At 38.5% G+C, this 25,879-nt stretch overlaps 2 protein-coding genes across 5 annotated transcripts; both read left to right on the top strand.

Moving 5' to 3' along the window:
• The first annotated feature begins 110 nt into the window (after nt 1-110).
• LOC109178763 (putative late blight resistance protein homolog R1A-3) lies at nt 111-25,082 on the top strand. 4 transcript variants are annotated; one of them, XM_019328314.1, is made up of 6 exons: nt 12,661-12,979; nt 13,058-13,678; nt 22,226-23,948; nt 24,069-24,154; nt 24,274-24,353; nt 24,451-25,082. In XM_019328314.1, exons 1-6 carry the CDS (start codon nt 12,740-12,742, stop codon nt 24,854-24,856), a joined length of 3,156 nt encoding a protein of 1,051 aa, XP_019183859.1. In that variant the 5' UTR covers nt 12,661-12,739; the 3' UTR covers nt 24,857-25,082. The 4 variants fall into 4 exon arrangements, with proteins under 4 accessions (XP_019183862.1, XP_019183859.1, XP_019183861.1 ...); XM_019328317.1 differs by lacking the exons at nt 12,661-12,979; nt 13,058-13,678 and adding an exon at nt 111-1,367 and having other exon boundaries at nt 22,949-23,948; XM_019328316.1 differs by lacking the exon at nt 13,058-13,678 and having other exon boundaries at nt 21,614-23,948.
• Nucleotides 1,402-3,393, top strand: LOC109178766 (putative late blight resistance protein homolog R1A-3). The gene is made up of 4 exons (XM_019328319.1): nt 1,402-2,358; nt 2,480-2,562; nt 2,688-2,767; nt 2,868-3,393. Exons 1-4 carry the CDS (start codon nt 1,407-1,409, stop codon nt 3,313-3,315), a joined length of 1,563 nt encoding a protein of 520 aa, XP_019183864.1. The 5' UTR covers nt 1,402-1,406; the 3' UTR covers nt 3,316-3,393.
• Nucleotides 25,083-25,879: the final 797 nt, after the last annotated feature.

The raw sequence follows: 25,879 nt of genomic DNA, 5'->3' as shown, positions 1-25,879 counted from the left end.
AGATTCATCAGCGGCAGAAGCTGGATGTAACCTTGAGGCGCGTACTTGAAGATGTTGAACATCTGATCGTGATGATTGAGGTTGCAGTACTTCGAAGAAAAGGTTTGCGAACTCTATATCTGGAGTGGAGTTCATCGTCTGGTGGTCAATTATCATCCTCCCAACTACATGCTTCAAAATTTGAAGAAGACACCATGGTAGGGCAAGTCAAAGAATTCGAGGAGTTCAAGGAAAAGCTTCTATCCTCAAATAAACAATTGCAAGTTATGTCCTTTGTAGGTATGGGAGGTATTGGCAAGACGACTTTTGCCAGAAAACTTGCTAATGATTCTGCAGTGAAGCGTCACTTTGACCGTTGTGGTTGGGCAACCATGTCTCAAGAGCATAATAAGAGGCATGTGCTCCTTCAACTGTGTCGTTCCGTCATGCCAATGCGTGATGACATTAACACTATGAACGATGGTGAGCTAGCAGCACAACTGCGCAAAGGTTTACTGGGCCACAGATATCTAATTATTGTGGACGACATATGGACTGAAGGCGCATGGGATGATGTCAAGGGATGCTTTCCAAGTGAAGATGAAAACACTGGCAGTCAAATACTATTGACTACTCGACTCAAAGAGGTATCTAATTATGCTGCTTCTTCAGATAATTTACATGACATACGCTTCTTAAATTTTGAAGAAAGTTGGGATTTATTTTGTCAAAAGTTTTTGTCAGGACAAAGTTTGAACAAAGAATTTGAAACGATAGGGAGGGAAATTGTTAAGAGATGTGGAGGATTACCACTTACAGTTGTGGTGGTAGCAGGACATCTATCCGCCAATATGGCAGTAGATGAGTGGAAGAGTGTTGAATCAATGTTAAACTCATTGGTGAATTTAGATCTGTCTGAACAATTTTCCAGAATACTGAGTCTGAGTTACAAAAACTTACCTTGCCATTTGAAGAGTTGTTTTCTATATTTAGGAGTTTTTCCTGAAGATGGTGAGATTGGAATTAAAAAAGTGATTAGGTTATGGATTGCGGAGGGATTCGTAAAAGAAGAGAGTGAAAAGACGTTAGAAGAATCAGGTGAAGATTATTTGCAGGATCTTATCAATAGAAGCCTGATTATGGTAAGTGAGCGAAACAGTAATGGAAAAGTTGAAACATGTAAGATGCATGACCTATTGCATGAGCTGTGTGCAAGCAAGGCTAAAACTGAGAAACTTCTGTGCAGTAGAGTTAGGAGTGAAAATAGTTACTTTGTTCAATCAGATGGAAATCGTTGGTTAAGTCTTAAAATAGCAGGTTCTCTTTGCTTAACTGATTTGGAAAAATCCCGTTCCATTTTGTGCTTTGATATGCGTAAATGGAACGATTCTGATTGGGCAATAAGTTATATAGCCAATGGTTATGAGATGACATCCTACTCTTTTAAGATGTTAAGAGTGCTGGACTTAACTGTAGTTGACTACAATGGAAGTATACCTTCACATATTATAGAAGTAGTTCTTCTCAGATATCTAGCTTTATCCTCAAACTGGCTGCTCACCTCCATACCAGTGAGCAGGAATTGGAATCTGCAAACACTTATTATTCGTGAAGATATCAATGGCGTCTGTCAGCTACCTCGTGGAATGTGGGAGTTGCCTCAATTAAGGCACCTTGAGTTATACCATCAGCTAATTCCAATGTACACTCCAGAAGTGGCTCAAGTAAATCTGCAAACAATGTACTGGTTGCAATGCGTTCAGTGCACTAAGCAGGTGCTTTTGAGGATTCCAAATGTTAAGGAGTTGGGAGTAATCGCCCAAGGATGCGATTGCCACCGTTGTTTAAATGATCTAAACTGCTTAAATAAGCTGGAGAAGCTAAAAGTTCAGGGCAGCTATTGTCCCATAAAACTACTGCAGCCTTATACTTTTCCACAAAACCTCAAGGAGATTACCTTTGCAAAAACTCTCTTGCCCTGGGAAGCTATGAACGTTATGAGTATGCTGCCCAAGCTTGAGGTGCTAAAACTTAAGAATCATGCCTGTTTGGGACAAGACTGGAAACTAAGTGTAGAGAGGGGGTTCCCTGAATTGAAGCTTTTGCTAATTTCTGTAATGGATTTGAAGCATTGGGAGCTGGGCGATTATGTTGATGTTCATCCTTTCCCAAAGCTTGAGCGCTTGGTATTGAGAAATTGCTTTGAGTTGAAAGAGATGCCACGTTGGATTGAAAACCTTAGTAATCTGAAGTCAGTTCAGTTGGAGCATTGCCATGCTTCCCTTGTGACTTCTGCCAGGGTGATTGAAGAAGAGCAGCGTGAGTGCTACAGAGAAGAATATGGATTTCAGATTCTTGAATTCCACACTATTCAATCAGGTCTCTCTCTCCCTTGCAGTAATTGGTTTGATCTATATATTTTCCAAAATGTGGCATTTTATTTCCTACATGCTTTAAATAATTCCACCTTTATTCCTATTTTGTATGCTGATCGAAAAAGACGAAGATCAACATTCCACACTCACTCAGGTCTCTCTCCCTCTCTGTCACTCATTTGCAGAAGACAATGATGAAGATATTACGGTGATTCCACCTACATACACTAAAGCTTTTTATTTCCGTTTTATTATATATTATTATTCTACCTCTTGTGATCGATCTTGACCAACTGTAAAAGCAAATCTGCAAATCTACCTTTTGCTATGCAGAATGTTTTCCTGGAAGCAAGAAGACTCGACATCCTAAACGACCACAATCCTGAGTGTTGGAGTTGGAGTCGTGTCTCCGGGTATGCATTAATCTCTCCATTTTTGTTTGTTCTCTAATTTGACCGGTTTATGTAAAAGAATTGTATATATATAATTCCCCTTTACAACCAACGTGTGCAGATATGATGAGGTTGCAGTACTTCTGGACGTTTTCTGGCTCGAGATCAAAGGAACGTTGGACACCAAGTTCCTGCACAAAATGACTTCTTACTCTGCATACCTTATTTTCAAACTTAAACCCGATGCCAAAAGGCTCGCTACAGCATTCACATCCGTGAGATACATCAGAGATAAAAGAAGTTATAGTGAGAATCGACGTTCTCAAGTATTTTTAACAAAAAAGAGGTTTTCTTCTAATGACCCTGGTCAGTTTCGAAAATGTCGCCATGATTGGTGGTTGGAGATTAAACTCGGAGATTTTTTCATTAGTTCCACAAATGAAGGTGAGGTCGAAATACGACTTTGGAATACAACCCCCTATACCAAGTCTGGTCTCATTGTTAAGGGCATTGAAGTTCGACCTAGCTATTTGATAAAGAAGAAAATTAATGGGATAACACCCACTTAAATTGTATTGGGATTTTTTTCAAATAGGTTTAGTTTAGTTTAATAATTACTCCGTAGTAGTTAGCAGATTAATTGGTAAGCTATTAATTAGTATATAGTAGGTAGATTGCATTAGTAGTTTTTACCAATCGATAATATTACTTGTTCACTTGTTCATAAAAAAAATATATATATATATAAAAAAAGTGTTTGCAAAATTAAGCGTTTAGTAATTTTTGTCTCTGTCACACACAATCAATTTACTGGTCAAACCCTATTGTTCATTATGCATATGGAATTCAATTCACCATACCTTATATTATCCTAGACTCTTTAAACCCCCTACACGTACTGTAGCTTTCAATTGTAGTTTCAAGTCAAGCAATGAGTTACTACGCTGAGTCTCAGAGCAAATTAATGTTTTATTGTTGTTGTTGTTGTTATAGTATATCATATCATATCAATTCAGTATCCACAATCTAAAATCAAACAAAAAATAATAATACAACCAATATCAATTCGTAAGATGTACTGATATATTTTAATAGAGTTAATACCCAATATAGTTCTCGACTATTGTGTTTTTACTCAATTTAGTCCTAAATAACTTTTTGTGGTCAATTTCGTCCTCAATTTTATGGTTTTACACAATTTAGTCATTTGTTAAAAATTATGTTAGTTGACAGTTAGAAATAGGGTCTTAATAGTAATTTATTATCCTTATCTCATTTGGGATGATTCCTTCTTCTTCCCCTTATTAAGTTCCACGAAGAAATGGAGATATTCATCTCCAAATCAACTTCAACCCTAAATAAATAAATAAATATTTGCCTACAATTTTTTTTTTTAAGATTTAGGGTTGAAGTTGATTTGGGTATGAAGATTTACATCACTAAATTGGTCTAGGCCATGCACATGCCTAAACTTTTGAAGCTCAATTTTTAAATTTTTTTTTTTTTTTGTATATTTTGTTAATTTTATATTTGATAATATTGTATTTAAAATTCATTGATTGGTTTTAATTACAATTGAAAATAAAATTTTAGAATGAATTAATATTGAATTTTTGGTAAATAATTTTATATTTAAATATGCACAAAAATGTCATTTTATAATTAAATTTTGAATTGTATTTTTTCTCTGTTGAATTTTTTGCATTACATTTGGACAAAAAAAAATATTCTTGTTACAAATAGATATGGATTCAATTATAGAAATCTTCTAAACTTTTATCATTATATATATATATATATATATATATATATATATATATATAACACCTCCACTGAAGCTCGATCTCATGACCTCTCATATGAGAGTGAGCACAAAGTTAGTTCTTGGCAAAGAATGGGAGTGAGCACAAAGTAAGTTCTTGGCAAAGAATAAAATAATTCATTAAAGCTCAATCTGATATAATTGCCTCCACTGAAGCTCAAACTCACAACCTTTTAAATGGAAGTCCAACCCAAGTACCATTAGACCACGTAGTCTTAGTGTATTGATATAATTTAATAGTTAATAGATTATTTATTAGTTTTGATATTAGATTAGATATAATAATATGTAATATAATACCAATAACGGCGCATAGAATCTTTTTTTTTTTTGAAGGTCAATCTTGCGATTGTATTAATGAATCAAAGCCGCAATAGTGTCAGGTGGGATAGCATCCCAGTACATAGCTTGATCCTGAGTAAATGCTAACGTAGCCAAAGTATGCGCATGTAAATTAACCTGCCTAGAAATATAATCCAAAGTAATACGATTAAATAACGACATAAACGTCCTGCACTGGTCAACTGTGACCCCAACGTACGAATGTATCGGCGCATGATGGTGCCTGAATATCGCTGCCAATTCCATGCAATCCGTGAGTAAACTTACTGATGTGGTGTCCCGTTCAAGTAGCCAGGACAAAGCCTCCTTGTATGCCTGAGCCTCCGCCATAAGTGGTGAAAAACAAATTGGTAAATTGCCATTCCTTGCTGCCACAAACGAGCCATCTGGAGCTATAATTACCATGCCGTAAGTAGCCTCGCCCGTGTCGTGCCGGAAACCCGCGTCCACATAACATCGTAGACCACCCCCTCCTGGACCATTCACGTGGTCCGTCGCCGGTGTCGGGTTGGTTCGGCCAACATGAGCAGTGCCGTACGCCTGCAGTGCTACGGTGGCTGCTCTGACTAACTGGGTAGGCCGCATCATTGATCCCTTCCAGACAGCTGAATTCCGGATTCTCCAAATATAATATAATACTGCTACCATCACCCGGATCTGCTCCTCCGTCAAGACTGCCATAACCCCTTTTAGCCATGTTGTAAACGAGTCTGCAACAATATTAATAATAGGCAATTGTGTTATATTCCAAACAAGTCTAGAATATTCACAGAGCACTAAAGCATGCAACACATCCTCATGTTCTAAACCACACATAGGGCAAGTTGGGTCCACCTCCACCCTTTTAAATATCAAGTTTAGGGTTGTTGGCAAAATATCACATATGGCTCTCCACAAAAAAGTTTTCCATTTCGGGGGGACTTTTATTCTCCACATTGCAATCCACTTATCAAAATTCGCTGGATTATTCTCATAATCTCCCACAATATGCCTATAGGCATTCTTTACTGTATATGTCCCCTTTGGGTCACTCATCCAGTACCATGAGTCCTCATACTCAGGACTAACAGGGATCATATTTATTCGCTCCACATCTTCAGGAATAAATAAATCAGACAAAATATGCGGATCCCAGGTATGAGTCTGTAAATCAATTAGTCCTGCAACTTGCGCCTCTCTCAATTGCTGTGGCATTTCTGTTTGAATCAATGGGCTAGGATTATCTCGCACCCACGGGTGCCCCCATATTAGGGTTGTCTGTCCATTCCCAATCCTCCTTCGCACCCCTGAGACTACCATTGCATGGGCTGCCATTATACTTCTCCAACAATAACTCGGGCAATTACCAATAGTTGCATCTGTAAAACTAGTTGTGGGATAATACCTTGCCTTATATATTTTGGCTACGAGTGTTTCTGGGTGTATTAAAAATCGTCATGCCTGTTTACCTAGCATTGCTATATTAAAAGCCCTTAGCTCTTTAAAACCCATACCACCATACTTTTTTGGTATGCACAACCTGTCCCATGCCTTCCAATGTATTCCCCTTTCTCTTCCACTGCCCCACCAATATTTATTCATAGTTCGCTCAATGGACTGACAAACTGTCTCAGGTAACAAAAAAACACTCATCGAAAAGGTAGGCAGCGATTGTGCTACACTTTTCAATAATACTTCCTTACCAGCCTGAGAGAGTAGCTTTTTACTCCACGAACCAATTCGTTGCCTGATTTTTTCCTCCACATACGAAAAAACAGCTCTCTTGTTTCTCCCTACAAAAGATGGCAGGCCCAGATATTTCCCAAAATTGGGTGCTTGCACCACCCCCAGACAACTCGCCACCTGTGCCCTGTCAGCCTCCTGGGTATTTCTGCTAAAACATATATTTGATTTATTATAATTCACTACCTGGCCTGACAATTTCTCATACCTTGCAAGACACTGCCTTATAACTCATGCCTCCTGGATATTTGCTTTAAAAAATAGGAGACTATCATCCGCAAAAAATAGGTGTGATACAGGCGGTGCCCCCCTTGCTACTCTGCACCCATGTATTGAACCTGCCAACTGTTCATACTGTAATATCATCGAGAGAGCCTCTGCACAAATAATAAATAAATACGGAGAGAGCGGGTCTCCCTGCCTGAGTCCCCTGGTTGGTTTCACTTGCCCCCTTCTATACCATTAACCATTACAGTATAATTAACGGTCGTTACACACATCACAATTAGCTTTACCCACTTCTCACTAAAACCCATAACAGTCAGCATTCTTTCTAGAAAGTTCCACTCCATTCTGTCATAGGCCTTTGACATATCTAGCTTTAATGCACTCCATCCCACTATACCACATTGCTTTCTATTCAGATAATGCCCCACCTCCGCTGCCACTAGGATGTTGTCCGTGATTAGCCTTCCCGAGATAAAAGCACTCTGGGATTCTGAGATCAATCCTCCCATTAATGTTCTCATCCTATTAGCTATCATTTTGGCCATAATTCTGTAAATGACATTACTCAATGCAATTGGCCTTAAATCTGCTACCGTCTCAGGCATCTCCTTCTTCGGTATCAAGACAATGTTAGTATCATTCAATCCTTCAGGGAATACACAGGAATTCAAGGCATTAATTATAAAACCAGATACATCTCCTCCCACTATCTCCCAAAACTGCTGGTAAAAACCCGGGTTCAACCCATCCGGCCCCGGTGCCTTATCCGGATACATTGAAAAAAGAGCCTCTTTAACCTCATTAATTTCAAAAGGGCGGTCTAGCATCAAATTCTGCTCCAACGATACTCGTGGGGTTAGGACTCCAAAAAGTGGATCATTGCAACTCAGTCCATTTGAGGCAAAAATATTTTCAAAGTAATTATGTATAACAGCATGCATATCATCCCCCTCCACCCAGTTACCAGCATCACATTTAATAGTAGAAATAAAATTCTTTTTCCGGCGTGCAGAAGCATACCTGTGATAAAATTTTGTATTCGCATCAGCCTCGCGTAGCCAGTGTTGCTTGGCCCGCTGCCTCCAAAACACATCCTCCTAGGCCTCTACTCGTTTCATGGTATTCTCAATCTGTTGGTACTCAGCGAGAGCTACCAAATCTCGTCTATTCCGTATGGCATCTTGCCTCTGCTGCAGGTGGTTAATTCGCTTTCCAAACTTATGAAACTGATCCCCACCCCACCGCATTAACTTTTCTCCACACAACTGCTGACAGTGCAGCAATCCCTCCGTTCTCCCCTCTTGCCAGGCCGTTTCTACAACTCCTTTGCACCCCTCATCTAATAGCCAAGCCATTTCAAATCTGAACTTTCGCGGTCCCCTTTTCCTTGGCATGCAAATCGGATTAATACTGAGGAATAGGATCGAGTGATCCGACGCCCGAGTTCGAATATTTTCCAGCATTGAATTCCCATTGAGTAGACCCCAATCATTCGTTATTAAAGCCTTATCCAATTTTTCCTCTATCCAATTCGGCGTCCCCTTCCCCTTCTGCCACGTATACTGATGGCCCCTCATTGGCATTTGCATCAAACCACAGTCATCCACAGCATCTCCGAAACCCCGTAACAGACTATTAGGATACGGATTTCCCCCCTTCTTCTCATGCTGATATAGTAGGTTATTAAAGTCCCCTATCACCACCCAGGGCAATAAAGATCTAGTCTTGAGAGTAGCAAGTAAATCCCATGTCTCCTCCCGCCTACCACACTCGGGGATACCATAAATGCATGTCATGCGCCATAACTTATTAAACAAGCTTACCTCCACATCAATATGACTCTGCGAATAGCTTAAAAATCTCACCGTATTATTTTTCTTCCACAGAAGCGCCATTCCTCCACTCAAACCATCGTTATCAACATAAAACAAACCTTCATAGCCAAGCGTAACCCGGATCCGTTCTGCATGTATCCGTGGTACCTTGGTCTCCATCAAAAACACAAAATCAGGCTTCTTACTGGACGCAAGGCCCACAATCTGTCGAACTGTGCGTGGATTGCCCAAGCCATGACAGTTCCAGCTCAGAGTACTCATGATGATGGGCGGGGCTGGACACCAGCTCCCGCCATGGACAAGTTTTTTGGAATAGCTGCGGTTGTTACCTCATCGTTTCCACTCCCCTCTCCCCCCTCCGTTCCATGTCTACGACGCTTTGCCGTAGCCACCACCACCTCATCTTCAGACATACTCGTGGGTGTGACAGCCCCATTTCCTTGTCCCCCATCCACTACACGTGGCTTGACTCCCAGTGGTCGTGGTTTCCCGCCTACCGGAACAAGCCAGCTATCCCCAACCGCTCTAGGAGCGCTCCGGGATCCACCAGCTCGCAAATCCGGACCGTACAGGTACCTTTCGACCGGAATTCCAGCCTCCCTAGCGTGTATGCAGAAAGTATGCAAGTGACCCATACAGCCACAAAAGTAGCAAAACTTGTGCAGCCGTTCATATCTGAAATTTACCCATGCCGTTGTCCCATCTCTCTTCATCAACCTCATCCTCCTTCTAAGTGGCCTATCAACCGAAATTGACACCCGAATACGATGAAACGTTAGCCATGGCGCCCCCTCAAACCGGTCATCATGTTTAACAAAAGAACCCAAAAAATTTCCTGCCTGCTCCAGAATTGCATGTGACGTGTATCCCTTAGGCATGTCATGCAACTGTACCCACATATCAATCATATCCAGCTCCACATCCACAGGATTAACCCCATCTAATACCTCCCGACACACGAGAGCATTATTCTCAAAGGCCCAGGGTCCTCCATTCAGCACATATTCCATATCCGTCTTATGGAAAAACACAAACAAGAACAAACCCCTCTGAATTTCCGTTACCTGTACTCCACGTACCGGCTGCCACACAGATGCCAGAACCTGTCTCATAAAATCCAATTTTACCATTTTTTGTGTCAAAAACCGCCCAACAACCTTCCAAGTCTCTTCCTCCTCCTCCCCATCACCCTCTACCACCCCTTCCCCACCTTCCGGCATAAACACCGCCCCTTCTTCCTCCATCAAAGCCATCTCCGCCCATCTATCCGTCAACTCCGCCACACCCCCCACTACCCCTTGCTGCCGTGTAGCCCCCCCAACCCCCCTCCTACGCTGATCCGTACTCCCATCCAAACCGCCCACCTCCTCTCCCATACCACTGCCATTACCTGCCAACACCACATTCTCCCTCCCCAATCCACCACCTTTTCCCCCCTTCCCCCACTTTCCCGTAACATTCCATCCACTCCCAATTCCCTTCCCCCACTTTCCCGTAACATTCCATCCACTCCCAATTCCCTCCCCAATTGCCCCCAATTTATTGTTCGTTGCGGTTGTTGTTGGCCTTCCGTCATCCGCTGCGTACGAACCCCTTCCAACAATCGTTTTTCACGCGTCTCTTCCATCTCAGCTTGCCCCGCATCACGCCGGTTGTCCACACCATCCATTACAACATCGTTGGCCATCTTTCAGGAAGGATACGAATAGAATTGTCTGAAAACCTAGGAAAACCCTAGTAGGTATGCAAAAACCCTAAAGAGAATCTAGAGAGAGAGTTGATGTCAACGAGACTTGAATTTCTGCGCATAGAATCTTTTGAATTAACTAAATAGATAAATAATTAATGTTAAGTGCAATAAAGACGTAAAGTAAATAACGTCACAATTTATTTGATTCAGAGATATGATATTGATAATAGTCTAAAAATTTATAATTTTACCTTGCATTTAAGTTATTTCCTTGTTATTTGTTACTATCAATGTAGGATAATAGAACATCGTAACACACTTGATGCATTGAAAAAAATGCTGAGACTATAATAATGTTGCAATCAATTATATTAGACGGTAGTTATTTAAAAAACCTCTGTCTATTGTGACATAGTATACTATTTATGTAGTAGTGATTAGGTATGCAATTTGCAATTTTAGTATAACTCAGGGACGAAAGGTGCAACACCAATGATAACTTAGGACCGAAAAGTGAGCATGACCGACACTAAGAGACGAATTCTACAATTACGTACTCTATAACTCGGGGACGAAAAGTGCAACACCAATGATAACTTAGGGACGAACAGTGAACATAACCAACACTCAGGGACGAATTTTACAATTACCCTATAACTTAGGGACGAAAAATCCTCCTCCTCCCCCTCCCCCTCTTGTTATTATTATTATTATTACCTCCTCCTCCTCCTCCTTCTCTTATTATTATTATTATTATTATTATTATTATTATTATTATTATTGTTGTTGTTGTTGTTGTTGTTGTTGTTGTTGTTGTTGTTATTGTTATTATTGTTATTATTATTATTATTATCAGTATTGCAAAAATCGCGCCCTGGGTGGTCCCCAGGCGCCTGGAGGACGCCTAGCGATTTTTTCAACATTTATTATTATTATTATTATTATTATTATTATTATTATTATTATTATTATTATTATTATATTTTTTTTTTGATAAGTCATGAGCTGTATTTAAACAATGAATTGTTAATTTGCTCTAATCTTTGATAATATGTGCACATGGCACACGCATCTAAATTTCGATTTGATCCAAAACAAACCTATATATCATTGCATTGTTTATTTTTGCACTATAACTTATTAATGTTTACTATTTAGTATTTATATATTAATTCTACATGATAGGACTTTAATTTATTGTAGAATCTCATCTTAAGAAGATCCGTCAACTCCTACATTATAAATTTACAATATGCGAACTTGCAAAGTGTAAAATTATAGTTTTTTCTTTTCTTTAATTAGCTATTACTTTTCTTCTTCAATAATAACTGTTGCGTGTATGATCCACTTTGTCAAATAAAAACCATGTCGTCAACGCCAAGGCCAAGTCCAAGTCAAATTAACTCTCAACAATTATGGATTGGTTGTTTGAAAAATTAGCTAAATTGTCATTTAAAGGGATAATTTTGTGGTATAATTTTCAGTGTGATTCACTTATGATTTGGATCGGGTTAAAGTACAGTGTATTCAAATTTTTCTATGTGAGATGTTTAATTTGATATATTTTACGTTCAAAATAGATAGTGATTGAATGAAAAATTAATTCTCAAAGTGTACCTATTTAAATTGTGAAAAATAGAGATTGGAAAGACTTGTAAATAGCATTTGTTCCTCATGAAAAATGAATGTGGGTTTGTAATAGTAAATACACTGTTGCAAAAATCGGTCTAGGCGCCCACCTAGGCACCGACTAGGCGTTCCCTAGACCAGGATGATTTTCTCCCTAGGTGCTCGCCTAGGCAACCGGCCGCCTAGCGCCTAACTCGGCCAACTCGACTATTGAGTAAGCAATAGAGTTTGTGAAATTCTACTGTTATTAAACTTGTGCTATATCTCCAACTTAGTGAAAATTGTTGAGTTAATTATGATTAGTTATAGAATTAATTATGATTAATTCTAATTAATTTTCAATCTAAGAATAACATTGGAATATCATATTTAATTTGATTAAATTTGGCTGTTGGGAGTTACGGAGTAATTATTTTCGTGCTCAGATATCCACATGCACGAAACTACTCCAGAACTTTTTTAATATTTCTAGGCTGTGTTTCGTTGTACTTATTATTATATTGATGATGCTGCTGCTGAACATGCTAACAAAAAAGTCAACTGCATTTATCTTTAAAAAATGGCTGAAGTGGAATTTATTCTTTTGCGAGTCCACATTAATTTGTGTCGACAAGTTTGAGCAACAAATTTATTTTCTCATTCTCATTCTCCATCCACAGCTTAGAGATTATTGAGTGCAATACAGAATTTGTAGAAGCTAATTAAGAGTCCGTCGTCATATACATATGGCTTGTGTTGCACTAACTTGTTTAATGCGAACACTAGAGCTTGAGTTCCTGCAACCCAATCCACGTCTCATTCTAGATGATCACAAACAACTTATTATCCACTCTCTCTGCAAAAAGCTTAGCTTTTTGCAAACGTTTGTTGAGGAATCTGAGAAGAAAGCCCACAATTGTGATGAGGATCTGATAGCAAGAATTAGAGGAGTAGCTCTGGAAGCAGAATATGACATTGAAGCAGAGGTAGTAGGGGATGGTGGTCCAATGATGACAAATTTTAGACTAGCTCTCGAAGCAGAAGAATCTGACATTGAAGCAGAGCTAGTAGAGATTCGTGATCAGATGCTCGATTTAACCTTGAGGCTCGTAGTTAAAGATGTTGAAGATCTGATAGTGATGATTGAGGCACGAGCAGCAAAAGCTTTGCAAACTCATCTACATCCGGAGGAGAGTTCATTATCGTCTGTTGGACAATCATCCTCCCAACTTGCTTCAAAATTTGAAGACACCATGGTGGGGCACACCAAAGAATTCGAGGAGTTCAAGAAAAAGCTTCTATCCTCAAATAAACCATTGCAAGTTACCTCCCTTGTCGGTATGGGAGGTATTGGCAAGACGACATTTGCAAGAAAAGTTGCTAATGATTCTGAAGTTAGGAAACGCTTTCCCCGTTGTGGTTGGGCAACCATGTCTCAAGAGCATAATAAGAGGCAAGTGCTCCTTCAACTGTGTGGTTCCATCATGCCAATGGACGATGACATTAAGACTATGGAGGATGGTGAGATAGCAGCACAACTGCAGAATAGTTTAAAGGGATGGAGATATCTCATTATCCTGGATGACATATGGACTGTACGCGCATGGGAGGATGTCAAGAGATGCTTTCCAAGTGAGGATAAAAACACTGGCAGTCAAATACTATTGACTACTCGACTCAAAGAGGTATCTAATTATGCTGCTTCTTCAGATAATTTACATGACATGCGCTTCTTAAATTTTGATGAAAGTTGGGATTTATTTCGTCAAAAGTTTTTGGTAATACAAAGTTTGAACAAAGAATTTGAAACCATAGGGAAGAAAGTTGTTGAGAATTGTAGAGGATTACCACTTACAGTTGTAGTGGTAGCAGGACATCTATCTGCCAATATGGCAGTAGATGAGTGGAAGAGTGTTGAATCAACGTTAAACTCATGGGTGAATTTAGATCTGTCTCAACAAATTTCCAGAATACTGAGTCTGAGTTACAAAAACTTACCATGCCATTTGAAGAGTTGTTTTCTATATTTAGGAGTTTTTCCTGAAGATAGAGAGATTGGAATTAAAAATTTGATTAGGTTATGGATTGCGGAAGGATTCATAAAAGAAGAGAGTGAAAAGACGTTAGAAGAATCAGGTGAAGATTACTTGCAGGATCTTATCAATAGAAGCCTGATTATGGTAAGTGTGCAAAGCAGTAATGGAAAAGTTGAAACATGTAAGATGCATGACCTATTGCATGAGCTGTGTGCAAGCAAGGCTAAAACAGAGAAACTTCTATGCAGTAGAGATAGAAGTAAAAATGGTTACTTTATTCAATCAGATGGAAATCGTTGGTTAAGTCTTAAAATAGTATCAAATGAATCTCTTTGCTTAACTGCTTTGAAAGAATCCCGTTCCATTTTATGCTTTGATATGTGGAAAGATCCTGAAGCCAATGATTCTGAAGCGAATGATTCTGAATCGAATGATTCTGAAGCGAATGATTATGATTGGGTTTCAGATTATCTAGCCAATAGTTATCAGATGACAGCCTGCTCTTTTAAGATGTTAAGAGTGCTGGACTTAACTGTACCTGACTACAAAGGAAATATACCTCCAGATATTATAGATGTAGTTCTTCTCAGATATCTAGTTTTAGCCTCAAACTGGCTGCTCAACTCTATTCCAGTGAGCAGGAATCGGAATCTGCAAACACTTGTTATTCGTGAAGATATCAATGGTGTCTGTAAGTTACCTCATGGAATCTGGGAGTTGCCACAATTAAGGCACCTTGAGTTATACCATCAGCTAATTCCAATGTACACTCCAGAAGTGGCTCAACTAAATCTGCAAACAATGTACTGGTTGCAATGCGTTCAGTGCACAAAGCAAGTGCTTTCGAGGATTCCAAATGTTAAGGAGTTGGGAATAATCGCCCAAGGATGCAGATCCCACCGTTGTTTAGATGACCTTAATTGCTTAAAAAAGCTGGAGAAGCTAAAAGTTGAGGGCACCTATTGTCCTATACAACTGCAGTCTTGTACTTTTCCACAAAACCTCAAGGAGATTACCTTTGCAAAAACTCTCGTGCCCTGGAAAGATATGGACGTTATCAGTATGCTGCCCAAGCTCAAGGTGCTAAAACTCAAGAATCATGCCTGTGTGGGACAAGAGTGGAAACTAAGTGTAGAGAAGGGGTTCCCTGAATTGAAGGTTTTGGTAATTTCTGTTATGGATTTGAAGGACTCGGTGCTGGGCGATGATGTTGATCATCCTTTCCCAAAGCTTGAGCGCTTGGTATTGAGAAATTGCTTTGAGTTGAAACGGATGCCAAGTTGGATTGAAAACCTTAGTAATTTGAAGTCAGTTCAGTTGGAGCATTGCCATGCTTCCCTTGTGACTTCTGCCGTGGATGAAAAAGAGCAGCGTCAATCACTCGGAGGAGAATTGGAGATTCGTGAATTCCACACTCAATCAGGTCTCTCTCTCCCTTGCAGTAATTATATTGGTTTGATCTATATATTTTCCAAAATGCATGTGGCATTTTATTTCATACATACTTTAAATAATTCGACCTTTATTCCTATTTTGTATGCTGATCCAAAAAGATGAAGATCAACATTCCACTCTCCCTCTCTGTCACTCATTTGCAGAAGAGTATGATGAAGATATAAAAAGGGTACAGTGATTCCACCTACCCTTAAGCTTTTTTATTTCCGTTTTATTATATATTATTATTCTACCTCTTGTGATCGATCTTGACCAACTGTAAAAACAAATCTGGAAATCTACCTTTTGCTATGCAGAGTGTTTTTCTCGAAGCAAGAAGTCTCTACATCCCACACGAGAACAATCCTCAGTATTGGAGGTGGACTCAGGACTCCGGGTATGCGTTAATCTCTCATTTTTGTTCTCTAATTTGACCGGTTTATGTAAAAGAATTGTATATAGTCCAATTCCCCTTTACAACGTGTGCAGACATGAGGTTGCAGTACTTCGGGGTGTTTGGTGGCTCGAGATCACAGGAAAGTTGGACACTAGGCGCCTGCACAAAATCACTTCTTACTCTGCATATCTCATTTTCAAACTCACACCCAAGACCGAACAGCTCGATACAGCATTCACATACGTGAGATACATCAAGGATAAAAGTTCTTCTAGTGAGAATCGACGTTGTCAAGTATTTTTAGCAAAAGAGAGGTCTTCTGAAGACCCTGGCCGATTTCCAGACTGTCGCTATGATGGGTGGATGGAGATTAAGCTCGGAGATTTTTACGTTAGTTCAACAAATGAAGGTGAGGTCGAACTGCGGTTTTGGAAAACAAACGGAGAATTGAAATCTGGGCTCATTGTCAAGGGCATTGAGGTTCGACCTAGCTAATTTATAAGGAAGAAAATTTATGGGATAACACCCACTTAAATTGTATTAATAACTTTCTCCTTCTCATATAGGTTAGTTTAGTTTGAGAATTAGTAGGGCAATTTATATCGTGCACCGCAGCGCACATAGCAATGTGCGTCCAGGCACAGGCACAAAACGCACGCTGACGTCATTCCGTCCGTCCGAACAGACGAAATCCCATTATGTGTATTCAGTTAAAAGTTTATGTGTATTGTGTTATGTGCACACTATCGAAAAATGCTACAAAAAGCATTGATATCCACCGTGGTGGATACCAGGCTGGGAAAACAACAAACTATAGCGGTCACTTCTGACAATAACATATCTTCTGAACAGATTCAAAAGCTAATTAGTCTGCTTCAAACTCAGGCAGGACATGGTCAGACTTCCACCACAACAACTGTGTCTCTCATACCAAAGTTCAATAAGTTAGAAATCTAGAATGAAGGCAAGTGTTTTGATTTCTCTTGCATTAATTCTGTTAGCTTGTCTCCCTCAACGTGGATTTTAGATTCAGAAGGAACTGATCATATAGCTTGTTCTATTGAGTTCTTTTATGATTATCACACTATTGAGGGAATGATGCATGGTAAGCTTGCCTAATGGAGATCGTGTTACTGTGGAACATGTGGGAAGAATTAAACTGACTGAGGATATATGGTTGAGAGAAGTGCTGCACATCCCATCTTTTAAATTCAATATCGTTTCTGTTAGCAAGCTATTGAAAAGTTCACCTCACTCACTAATGTTTGCTTCTGACCAGTGCCTCCTGAGGGTCCATGGGAGGACGATTGGATTTGCTAAAGAGGAGAAAGGACTCTATATGCTTAGTACACCCCCAACTAATACTTGTAATCAGTTTGTCATGCAGTGTAGTGTTGATCTTTGGCATCAACGTTTGGGGCACTATCCCATCAATAAAATTCATTTGCTTTGTGATATTCCTGCATCAAATAATAGGAAGCTGGCTTGTGATATCTGTCAATTTGCAAAACACAAGCGATCTTCATTCCCAGTGAGTATAACTACGTCGAATGCTTGTTTTGATCTGGTGCATGTCGACATTTGGGGCCCCTTTCAAGTTAAATCATTGTGTGGAGAAAGGTATTTCCTGACTATAGTAGACGACTACTCGAGATATACATGGTTAAGACTGATGAAATGCAAGTCAGAAACTCGAACTTAAATAAAGGATTTCTATAAGCTCATTCAAACTCAATTTGGTATGCCCATCAAGGCTATACGTAGTGACAATGGATTAGAATTTAATATGGAAAGCTTCTTTACTGAGAATGGCACCATCCACCAGAAAACTTGTGTATATACTCCCTAGCAAAATGCTGTGGTTGAACGCAAACATCAACATGTGCTAAGTGTGGCTCGTGCTCTTCGCTTTCAAGCCAGTTTCCCTCTTGAATTCTGGGGACAATGTGTGATTCATGCTGTCTATTTGATAAACATGATTCAAGCACCTCATGAGAGCACTCATCATCCCTTAAATACTGTACCAGACGCATGTATCTCAAGTGATCACCACAGTCTCACTCATCCCTTGCAGAATATTGATTACAGCACCAACATCCAATGGTCATGTTCTCCACATAATGATGATCATAATGTCGATGAAAGTGACATGAATGACACAACTCTTGCCTCGAATCATAATCATCAGCCTCAGAGGTCTAACAGATAGCCAAGCTCCCAGGAAGCTGCAAGACTATTATTGTGATGTTATCTTCCAAGACAGCCCTTATTCCAGTTCTCCACATTTCCTATCTAAAGTCGTGGCTTATGATCATCTCGCACCCTCACACAAAGCTTTTGTCATGGCTGCCACCGCTGCCAGCTAGCGAGCCAAAGACTTACAAACAAGCCGCTCAACATGAATGTTGGCAGAAAGCTATGAATGCGGAGATTAATGCCCTTCAAGAGAATAAGACATGGGAACTCACAGACTTGCTCCGAGAAAAACACCTATAGGGTGCAAATGAGTTTTCAAGGTAAAGCTCAAAGATGATGGGACGATTGAAAGGCATAAGGCGCGGCACGTAGCTAAAGGCTACATAGCAACTTGGGATCGATTATCTGGAAACATTCTCTCCAGTCGCGAGATTAACCACCATCCGCACCTTCCTTGCTGCAGCAGTATCCAGAAGTTGGTACGTCCATCGATTGGACATCAACAACGCATTCCTGCATGGAGACTTAAACGAGGAGGTCTACATGGTTTTGCCACCAGGTTTTGAAAGCACAAAGCCAAACCAAGTGTGCAGACTGCTCAGGTCTTTATACGGACTCAAACAAGCGAGTAGACAGTGGAATGCTAAGCTCACTAATGCTCTCATTCAGATTGGATTCAAGCAGTCCTCGGCTGACCCCTCCCTGTTCACCAAGGGGAAGGGTACTGATTTAATTGCTTTGCGCTCTAGTGTTCGCATTAAACAAGTTAGTGCAACACAAGCCATGCCGGACTCTTAATTAGCTTCTACAAACTGTAATTAATTATTTCTGTATTGCTGCACTCAATATAATCTCTAAGCTGTGGAGAATGAGATATTGGCTTTGAAGTGTATTTATAAAGACTGAAGTGTGAAGACACAACTGCAAAATAAATTTGTTGCTCAAACTTGTCGACACAAAGTGGACTCCCCAAAAAAATAAATTCCAATTCAGCCATTTTTTAAAAGAAAAATGCAGTTGACATTCTTTTTTGCATGCTTGGCATCATCATCAATAATAATAATAATAATAATAATAATAATAATAATTTGTTAGTGGTGGATCAAAATTATAACTTAAAACATAATTAAAGAGAAAAATTTGTGTAGGATAATAATTCATGTATGTACCAAGTCTACAATATAGGTTTGCGCAACTTGTGCTGCTTCGAGTAGGAGTTCGTGAAAAAACCTTTGATGCTTCTAGCAACATAGTTTCGTGTAACTTGTGCTGCTCTAACTTGTGCTCCTTCGAGTAGGAAGTTGAAAAAAATGTTCAGAAATTTGACATAACTTATGCCTCATGAGTTGCCAATTTTTCAATGAAATTCGTGTGTGTCTATCACGGGTCCACACAAACTAAACCTTTTTAGATTCATTTTGAGATTTGGTTTGCCTCCCTTTGCCTCTGCACGTGAAAGAGTCTTTATACAATACCATTCAAATTCCTAAAAAAGTAAAATTGTATATATTTACTAGAGTAAATATCCAAAATGGTCCCTCGACTATAGCTAAATTCACAAATTGGTTCTCGACTTTCAATTTCAACCAATTAAGTCTTTGACTTTGCAATTTTAACACAATTTGGTCCTCTGTCTATTTGACTGTTTGTTGACTGTGATTTTTGAGGATATATATGTAATTTCATGGTCCATCGTCGGGTTTTTAAGGTTCCGGTTGCATTTCCATACTGCACTGTTACATTTGAATCCACAGTTGAAAGCAATCTACCAAATCTGGTCGCCTTTCTTCATCCTCCCTTTGGATTCAATTAGTTGAGTTCGTACCAGAGCGAAGAAGACGACGTGTTTCCGAACCGGTGCAACGTCATCCTGGAGGCCTCCACGTGCTCCGACGAGAGCTGAAGGTTCTTTTGGAGATCGTCGATCACGGTCAACAAATGGTCAAATAGATGGAGGACCAAATCGTATCAAAATTGCAAAGTTAAGGACTTAATTGGTTGAAATTGAAAGTCGAAGACCAATTTGTGAATTTAGCTATAGTTGAGGGACCATTTTAGGTATTTACTCTATTTACTATTACAAACCCACATCCCTTTTTCAATGCATGTGAGACAAATGTTATTTACAAGTCTTTCGAACTCTATTTTTCACAATTTAAATGAGTACATTTTGAAAATTAATTTTTCATTCACTCACAATCTATTTTAAACGTAAAATATATGAAATTAATTAAACATCTCACATGAAAGAATTTGAATACACTTTAACCCGACTCAAATCATAAGTGGATCACACTAAAAATTATATCATAAAATTACCCCTTTAAATGACAATTTAGCTATTTTTTTCAACAACCAATCCATAATTGTTGAGAGTTAATTTTAGGGGTGTGCAAATCTCGGTTAACCGACCAAATCGATGAAATTCGATTAACCGTTTTCGAACCGAAATATTTCAGTTCGGTTAAAGGTTTTCTTAAAATTCGGTTAACGGTTAATTCGGTTCGAAAGTGTCGGTTAACAGAATTTTGGAATATATATATATATATATATATATATATATATATATATATATATATATATATATATATATATATATATATATATATATATATTAAATATATAATTACTAAAATCATAAATAGTCAAAATGTCAAATAGAATAAATAATAATCTGAATTTATTATAATATGTATTTTATTTTAATTGGAATTATTATTTTAGGAATTATTTTATGGATTTTAAATTTTAGGTTAAAAATTTCGGTTAATCGAAAAAAAGTTCGGTTCGGCCCAATTCGGTAGAGTAAATTTCGGTTCGATTAACGGTTAAAGCAAAAAAAAAAAAAAAAAAAAAATCAGTTAATTCGGTTCGGTTAACCGAATGAACACCCCTAGTTAATTTGACTTTGACTTGGGCAACATATATTGTCAAATATTTATATATTATTATTATTGATGATGATGATGCCAAACCTGCTAAAAAGAATGTCAACTGCATTTTTCTTTAAAAAAATTAAAATGGCTCAATTGGAATTTATTTTTGTTGCGAGTCCACTTTGTGTTGACAACTTAATGCAAGTTTTAGCAACAAATTTTTTTTGCAGTTGTGTCTTCACACTTGAGTCTTTATAAATACACTCCAAAGCCAATATCTCATTCTCCACAGCTTAGAGATTATATTGAGTGCAGCAATACAGAAATAATTAATTACAGTTTGTAGAAGCTAATTAAGAGTCCGGCATGGCTTGTGTTGCACTAACTTGTTTAATGCGAACACTAGAGCTTGAGTTCCTGCAACCCAATCCACGTCTCATTCTAAATCACAAACAACTTATCCACTCTCTCTGCAAAAACCTTACCTTTTTGCAAATGTTTCTTGACGAATCTGAGAAGAAAGCCCACAATTGTGAGGAGCTGAACCATCTGATAGCAAGAATTAGAGGAGTAGCTCTCGAAGCAGAATATGACATTGAAGCAGAGCTAGTAGGGGATGATGGTTCAATGATGACACAATTTAGACTAGCTATGGAAGCAGAATCTGACATTGAAGCAGAGCTAGTAGAGATTCGTCATCAGATGCTGGATGTAACCTTGAGGCGCTTACTTAAAGATGTTGAACATCTGATCGTGATGATTGAGGCACAAACAACAAAAGGTTTGCAAACTCAACATCCGGAGGAGAGTTCATTATCGTCTGCTGGTCAATCATCCTCCCAACATGCTTCAAAATTTGAAGACACCATGGTGGGGCAAACCAAAGAATTCGAGGAGTTCAAGGAAAAGCTTCTATCCTCGAATAAGCCATTGCAAGTTATGTCCCTTGTTGGTATGGGAGGTATTGGCAAGACAACATTTGCAAGAAAACTTGCTAATGATTCTGCAGTTAAGCGTCACTTTGACTGTTGTGGTTGGGCAACCATGTCTCAAGAGCATACTAAGAGGCAAGTGCTCCTTCAACTGTGTCGTTCCGTCATGCCAATGCATGATGACATTAACACTATGAAGGATGATGAGCTAGCAGAACAACTGCGCAAAAGTTTACTGGGCCACAGATATCTAATTATTGTGGACGACATATGGACTGAAGGCGCATGGGATGATGTGAAGGGATGCTTTCCAGAGGAGAACACTGGCAGTCGAATATTATTGACCACTCGACTCAAAGAGGTATCTAAATATGCTTGTTTAGATAATTTACATGACATGCGCTTCTTAAATTGTGATGAAAGCTGGAATTTATTTTGTCAAAAGTTTTTGTCAAGAGAAAGTCTGAACAAAGAATTTGAAACGATAGGGAAGGAAATTGTTAAGAGATGTGCAGGATTACCACTTACAGTTGTGGTGCTAGCGGGACATCTATCCACCAACATGGCAGTAGATGAGTGGAGGAGTGTTAAATCAATGTTAAACTCATTGGTGAATTTAGATCTGTCTGAACAATTTTCCAGAATACTCAGTCTGAGTTACAAAAACTTACCTTGCCATTTGAAGAGTTGTTTTCTATATTTTGGAGTTTTTCCTGAAGATAGAGAGATTGGAATTAAAAAATTGATTAGGTTATGGATTGCGGAGGGATTCATAAAAGAAGAGAGTGAAAAGACGTTAGAAGAATCAGGTGAAGATTATTTGCAGGATCTTATCAATAGAAGCCTGATTATGGTAAGTGGGCAAAGCAAAAATGGAAAAGTTGAAACATGTAAGATGCATGACCTATTGCATGAGCTGTGTGCAAGCAAGGCTAAAACAGAGAAACTTCTGTGCAGTAGATATTGCAAAAATTACTATATTCAATCAGATGGAAATCGTTGGTTAAGTCTTAAAATAACATCTCAAGATTATTTTTGTTTAGATGCTTTGAAAAAATCCCGTTCCATTTTATGCTTTGATATGCGTAAATGGGATGATTCTGATTGGTATTTAAATTCTCTAGCCAGTAGTTCTCAGATGACAGCCGACTCTTTTAAGATGTTAAGAGTGCTGGACTTAACTGGACTTGACTACAAAGGAAGTATACCTTCAGATATTATAGATGTAGTTCTTCTCAGATATCTAGCTTTAGCCTCAAACTGGCTGCTCACCTCCATACCAGTGAGCAGGAATCGGAATCTGCAAACACTTGTTATTTCTGAAGATTTCAATGGTGTCCGTAAGTTACCTGATGGAATGTGGGAGTTGGCACAATTAAGGCACCTTCAGTTATACCATCAGCTAATTCCAATGTACACTCCAGAAGTGGCTCAACTAAATCTGCAAACAATGTACTGGTTGCAATGCGTTCAGTGCACTAAGCAAGTGCTTTTGAGGATTCCAAATGTTAAGGAGTTGGGAATAATCGCCCAAGGATGCAGATCCCACCGTTGTTTAGATAATCTTAACTGCTTAAATAAGCTGGAGAAGCTAAAAGTTGAGGGCACCTATTGTCCTATACAACTGCAGTCTTGTACTTTTCCACAAAACCTCAAGGAGATTACCTTTGCAAAAACTCTCATGCCGTGGGAAGCTATGAACGTTATGAGTATGCTGCCCAAGCTTGAGGTGCTAAAACTCAAGAATCATGCCTGTGTAGGACAAGACTGGGAACTAAGTGTAGAGAAGGGGTTCCCTGAATTGAAGCTTTTGATAATTTCTGTTATGGATTTGAAGCATTGGGAGTTGGGCGATGATGTTGATGATCATCCTTTCCCAAAGCTTGAGCGCTTGGTATTGAGAAATTGCTTTGAGTTGAAAGAGATGCCAAGTTGGATTGAAAACCATAGTAATTTGAAGTCAGTTCAGTTGGAGCATTGCCATGCTTCCCTTGTGACTTCTGCCAGGATGATTGAAGAAGACCAGCGTCAGTTATACGGAGAAGAATTTGCATTGGAGATTCTTGATTTCCACACTCTATCTGGTCTCTCTCTCCCTTGCAGTAATTGGTTTGATCTATATATTTTCCAAAATATGGCATTTTATTTCATACATACTTTAAATAATTCCACCTTTATTCCTATTTTGTATGCTGATCAAAAAGATGAAGATCAACATTCCACGCTCACTCAGATCTCTCTCCCTCTCTGTCACTCATTTGCAGAAGAGAATGATGAAGATATAAAAACGGTACAATGATTCCACCTACCCTTAAGCTTTTTATTTCCATTTTATTATATGTCATTCTACCTCTTGTGATCGATATTGACCAACTGTAAAAGCAAATCTGCAAATCTTTTGCTGTGCAGAGTGTTTTCCTCGAAGCAAGAAGTCTCTACATCCCACACGCGAACAACCCTCGGTATTGGAGTTGGACTCGGGACTCCGGGTATGCATTAATCTCTCCATTTTTGTTCTCTCTCTAATTTGACCGGTTTATGTAAAAGAATTGTGTATAGTCCAATTCCCCTTTACAACGTGTGCAGACATAAGGTTGCAGTACTTCTGGGCGTTTGCTGGCTCGAGATCAAAGGAAAGTTAGAAACTCGGCTCCTGCACAAAATCACTTCTTATTCTGCCTACCTTATTTTTAAACTTAAACCGAAAGCTCAATGTCTCGATACAACATTCACATCAGTGAGATACATCAAGGATAAAAGAAGTTATAATGAGAATCGACGTTGTCAAGTGTTTTTAGCGAAAAGAAGGTCTTATGAAGACCCTGGCCGGTTTCCAAACCGTCGCCATGATGGGTGGATGGAGATTAAGCTCGGAGATTTTTACATTAGTTCAATAAATGAAGGTGAGGTCGAAATGCGACTTTGGAGTACTAAAAACAGGAATTGGAAGTCTGGTCTCATTGTCAAGGGCATTGAGGTTCGACCTAGCTAATCGATGAGGAAAAAAATTTATGGGATAACACCCACTTAAATTGTATTAGTAACTTTCTTTTTCTCATATAGGTTTTAATTTAGTTTGAGAATTAGTAGTAAGCAGATTAATTGGTAAGCTATTAGTATATAGTAGGTAGATTGTATTAGTAGTTTTTACCAATGGATAATATTACTTGTTCACTTGTTCATAAAAAAGTACGTGTTTGTAAAATTAAGTGTTTAGTCATTTTTTGTCCCTCAGTCACACACAATTAGTTTACCAGTCAAACCCTAATGTTCATTACGCATAAGGAATTCAATCCACCATACTTTCTATCACCCTAGGCCCGGCCTTTAAACTTCCTACATTGTCACCTTCAATTGTAACTTCAAGTCAGGCGATGAATCACTACGCTAATCTCAGAGCAAATTCATGATTTATTGTTGTTGTTATAGTAGTATATGATATTATATCAATTCAGTATCCACAATCTAAAATCAAACAATAAAATAATACAACCAATACCAATCTTTAATAGTTTATAGATTATTTATTAGCTTTGATACTTGATGTAATATAATACGTACTATAATACCAATAACCACGCATAGAATCTTTTGAATTAACTAAATAGATAAATAATTAATGTTAAGTGTAGTAAACATGTAAAGTAAACTAGTAATGCACATGCGCAGAGACGGATACAGAATCTCCCTGAGGAGGGACGAAAGATAAAAAAAATTATTAATGAGATGTTTTTGTTGTAAATAGATTTATGGTGGACATTAATGATAGCTTTGTAACGTCTGTAACGGATGTAATTATTCTCTATTATTATATCTCTTCATTGTATCTTGTATATATATAGATCATTGTACTATGATGAAGATAGGGAATAAGATGATCATGACCTTTCCCTCTCCACTCTGTCTTTTTCTGTTTAACATTATCTAAAATAAAATTTAATTATCTAAAATAAAATTTATATTATTATTATTATGTAATAATGTAATAATTAAATAGAATTACAACAATAATAAT

Source organism: Ipomoea nil, unplaced genomic scaffold (assembly GCF_001879475.1).
Source record: "Ipomoea nil cultivar Tokyo-kokei standard unplaced genomic scaffold, Asagao_1.1 scaffold0869, whole genome shotgun sequence".
NCBI lineage: Eukaryota > Viridiplantae > Streptophyta > Magnoliopsida > Solanales > Convolvulaceae > Ipomoea > Ipomoea nil.
The sequence above is the reverse complement of the archived record's forward strand: the minus strand, read 5'-3'. Positions and strand labels throughout refer to the sequence as shown.

What these genes read in the sequence shown, in the direction of transcription:
- LOC109178766 (XM_019328319.1), top strand. Translation starts at nt 1,407, where the DNA reads ATGACATCCTACTCTTTTAAGATGTTAAGAGTGCTGGACTTAACTGTA. An exon ending in ATTCCACACTATTCAATCAG is followed by an intron (nt 2,359 to 2,479) that starts GTCTCTCTCTCC and finishes TGATCGAAAAAG; the next exon opens with ACGAAGATCAACATTCCACA. An exon ending in ACAATGATGAAGATATTACG is followed by an intron (nt 2,563 to 2,687) that starts GTGATTCCACCT and finishes TTTGCTATGCAG; the next exon opens with AATGTTTTCCTGGAAGCAAG.
- LOC109178763 (XM_019328314.1), top strand. Translation starts at nt 12,740, where the DNA reads ATGGCTTGTGTTGCACTAACTTGTTTAATGCGAACACTAGAGCTTGAG. An exon ending in AATATGACATTGAAGCAGAG is followed by an intron (nt 12,980 to 13,057) that starts GTAGTAGGGGAT and finishes ATTGAAGCAGAG; the next exon opens with CTAGTAGAGATTCGTGATCA. An exon ending in TGATTTCCACACTCTATCTG is followed by an intron (nt 23,949 to 24,068) that starts GTCTCTCTCTCC and finishes CTGATCAAAAAG; the next exon opens with ATGAAGATCAACATTCCACG.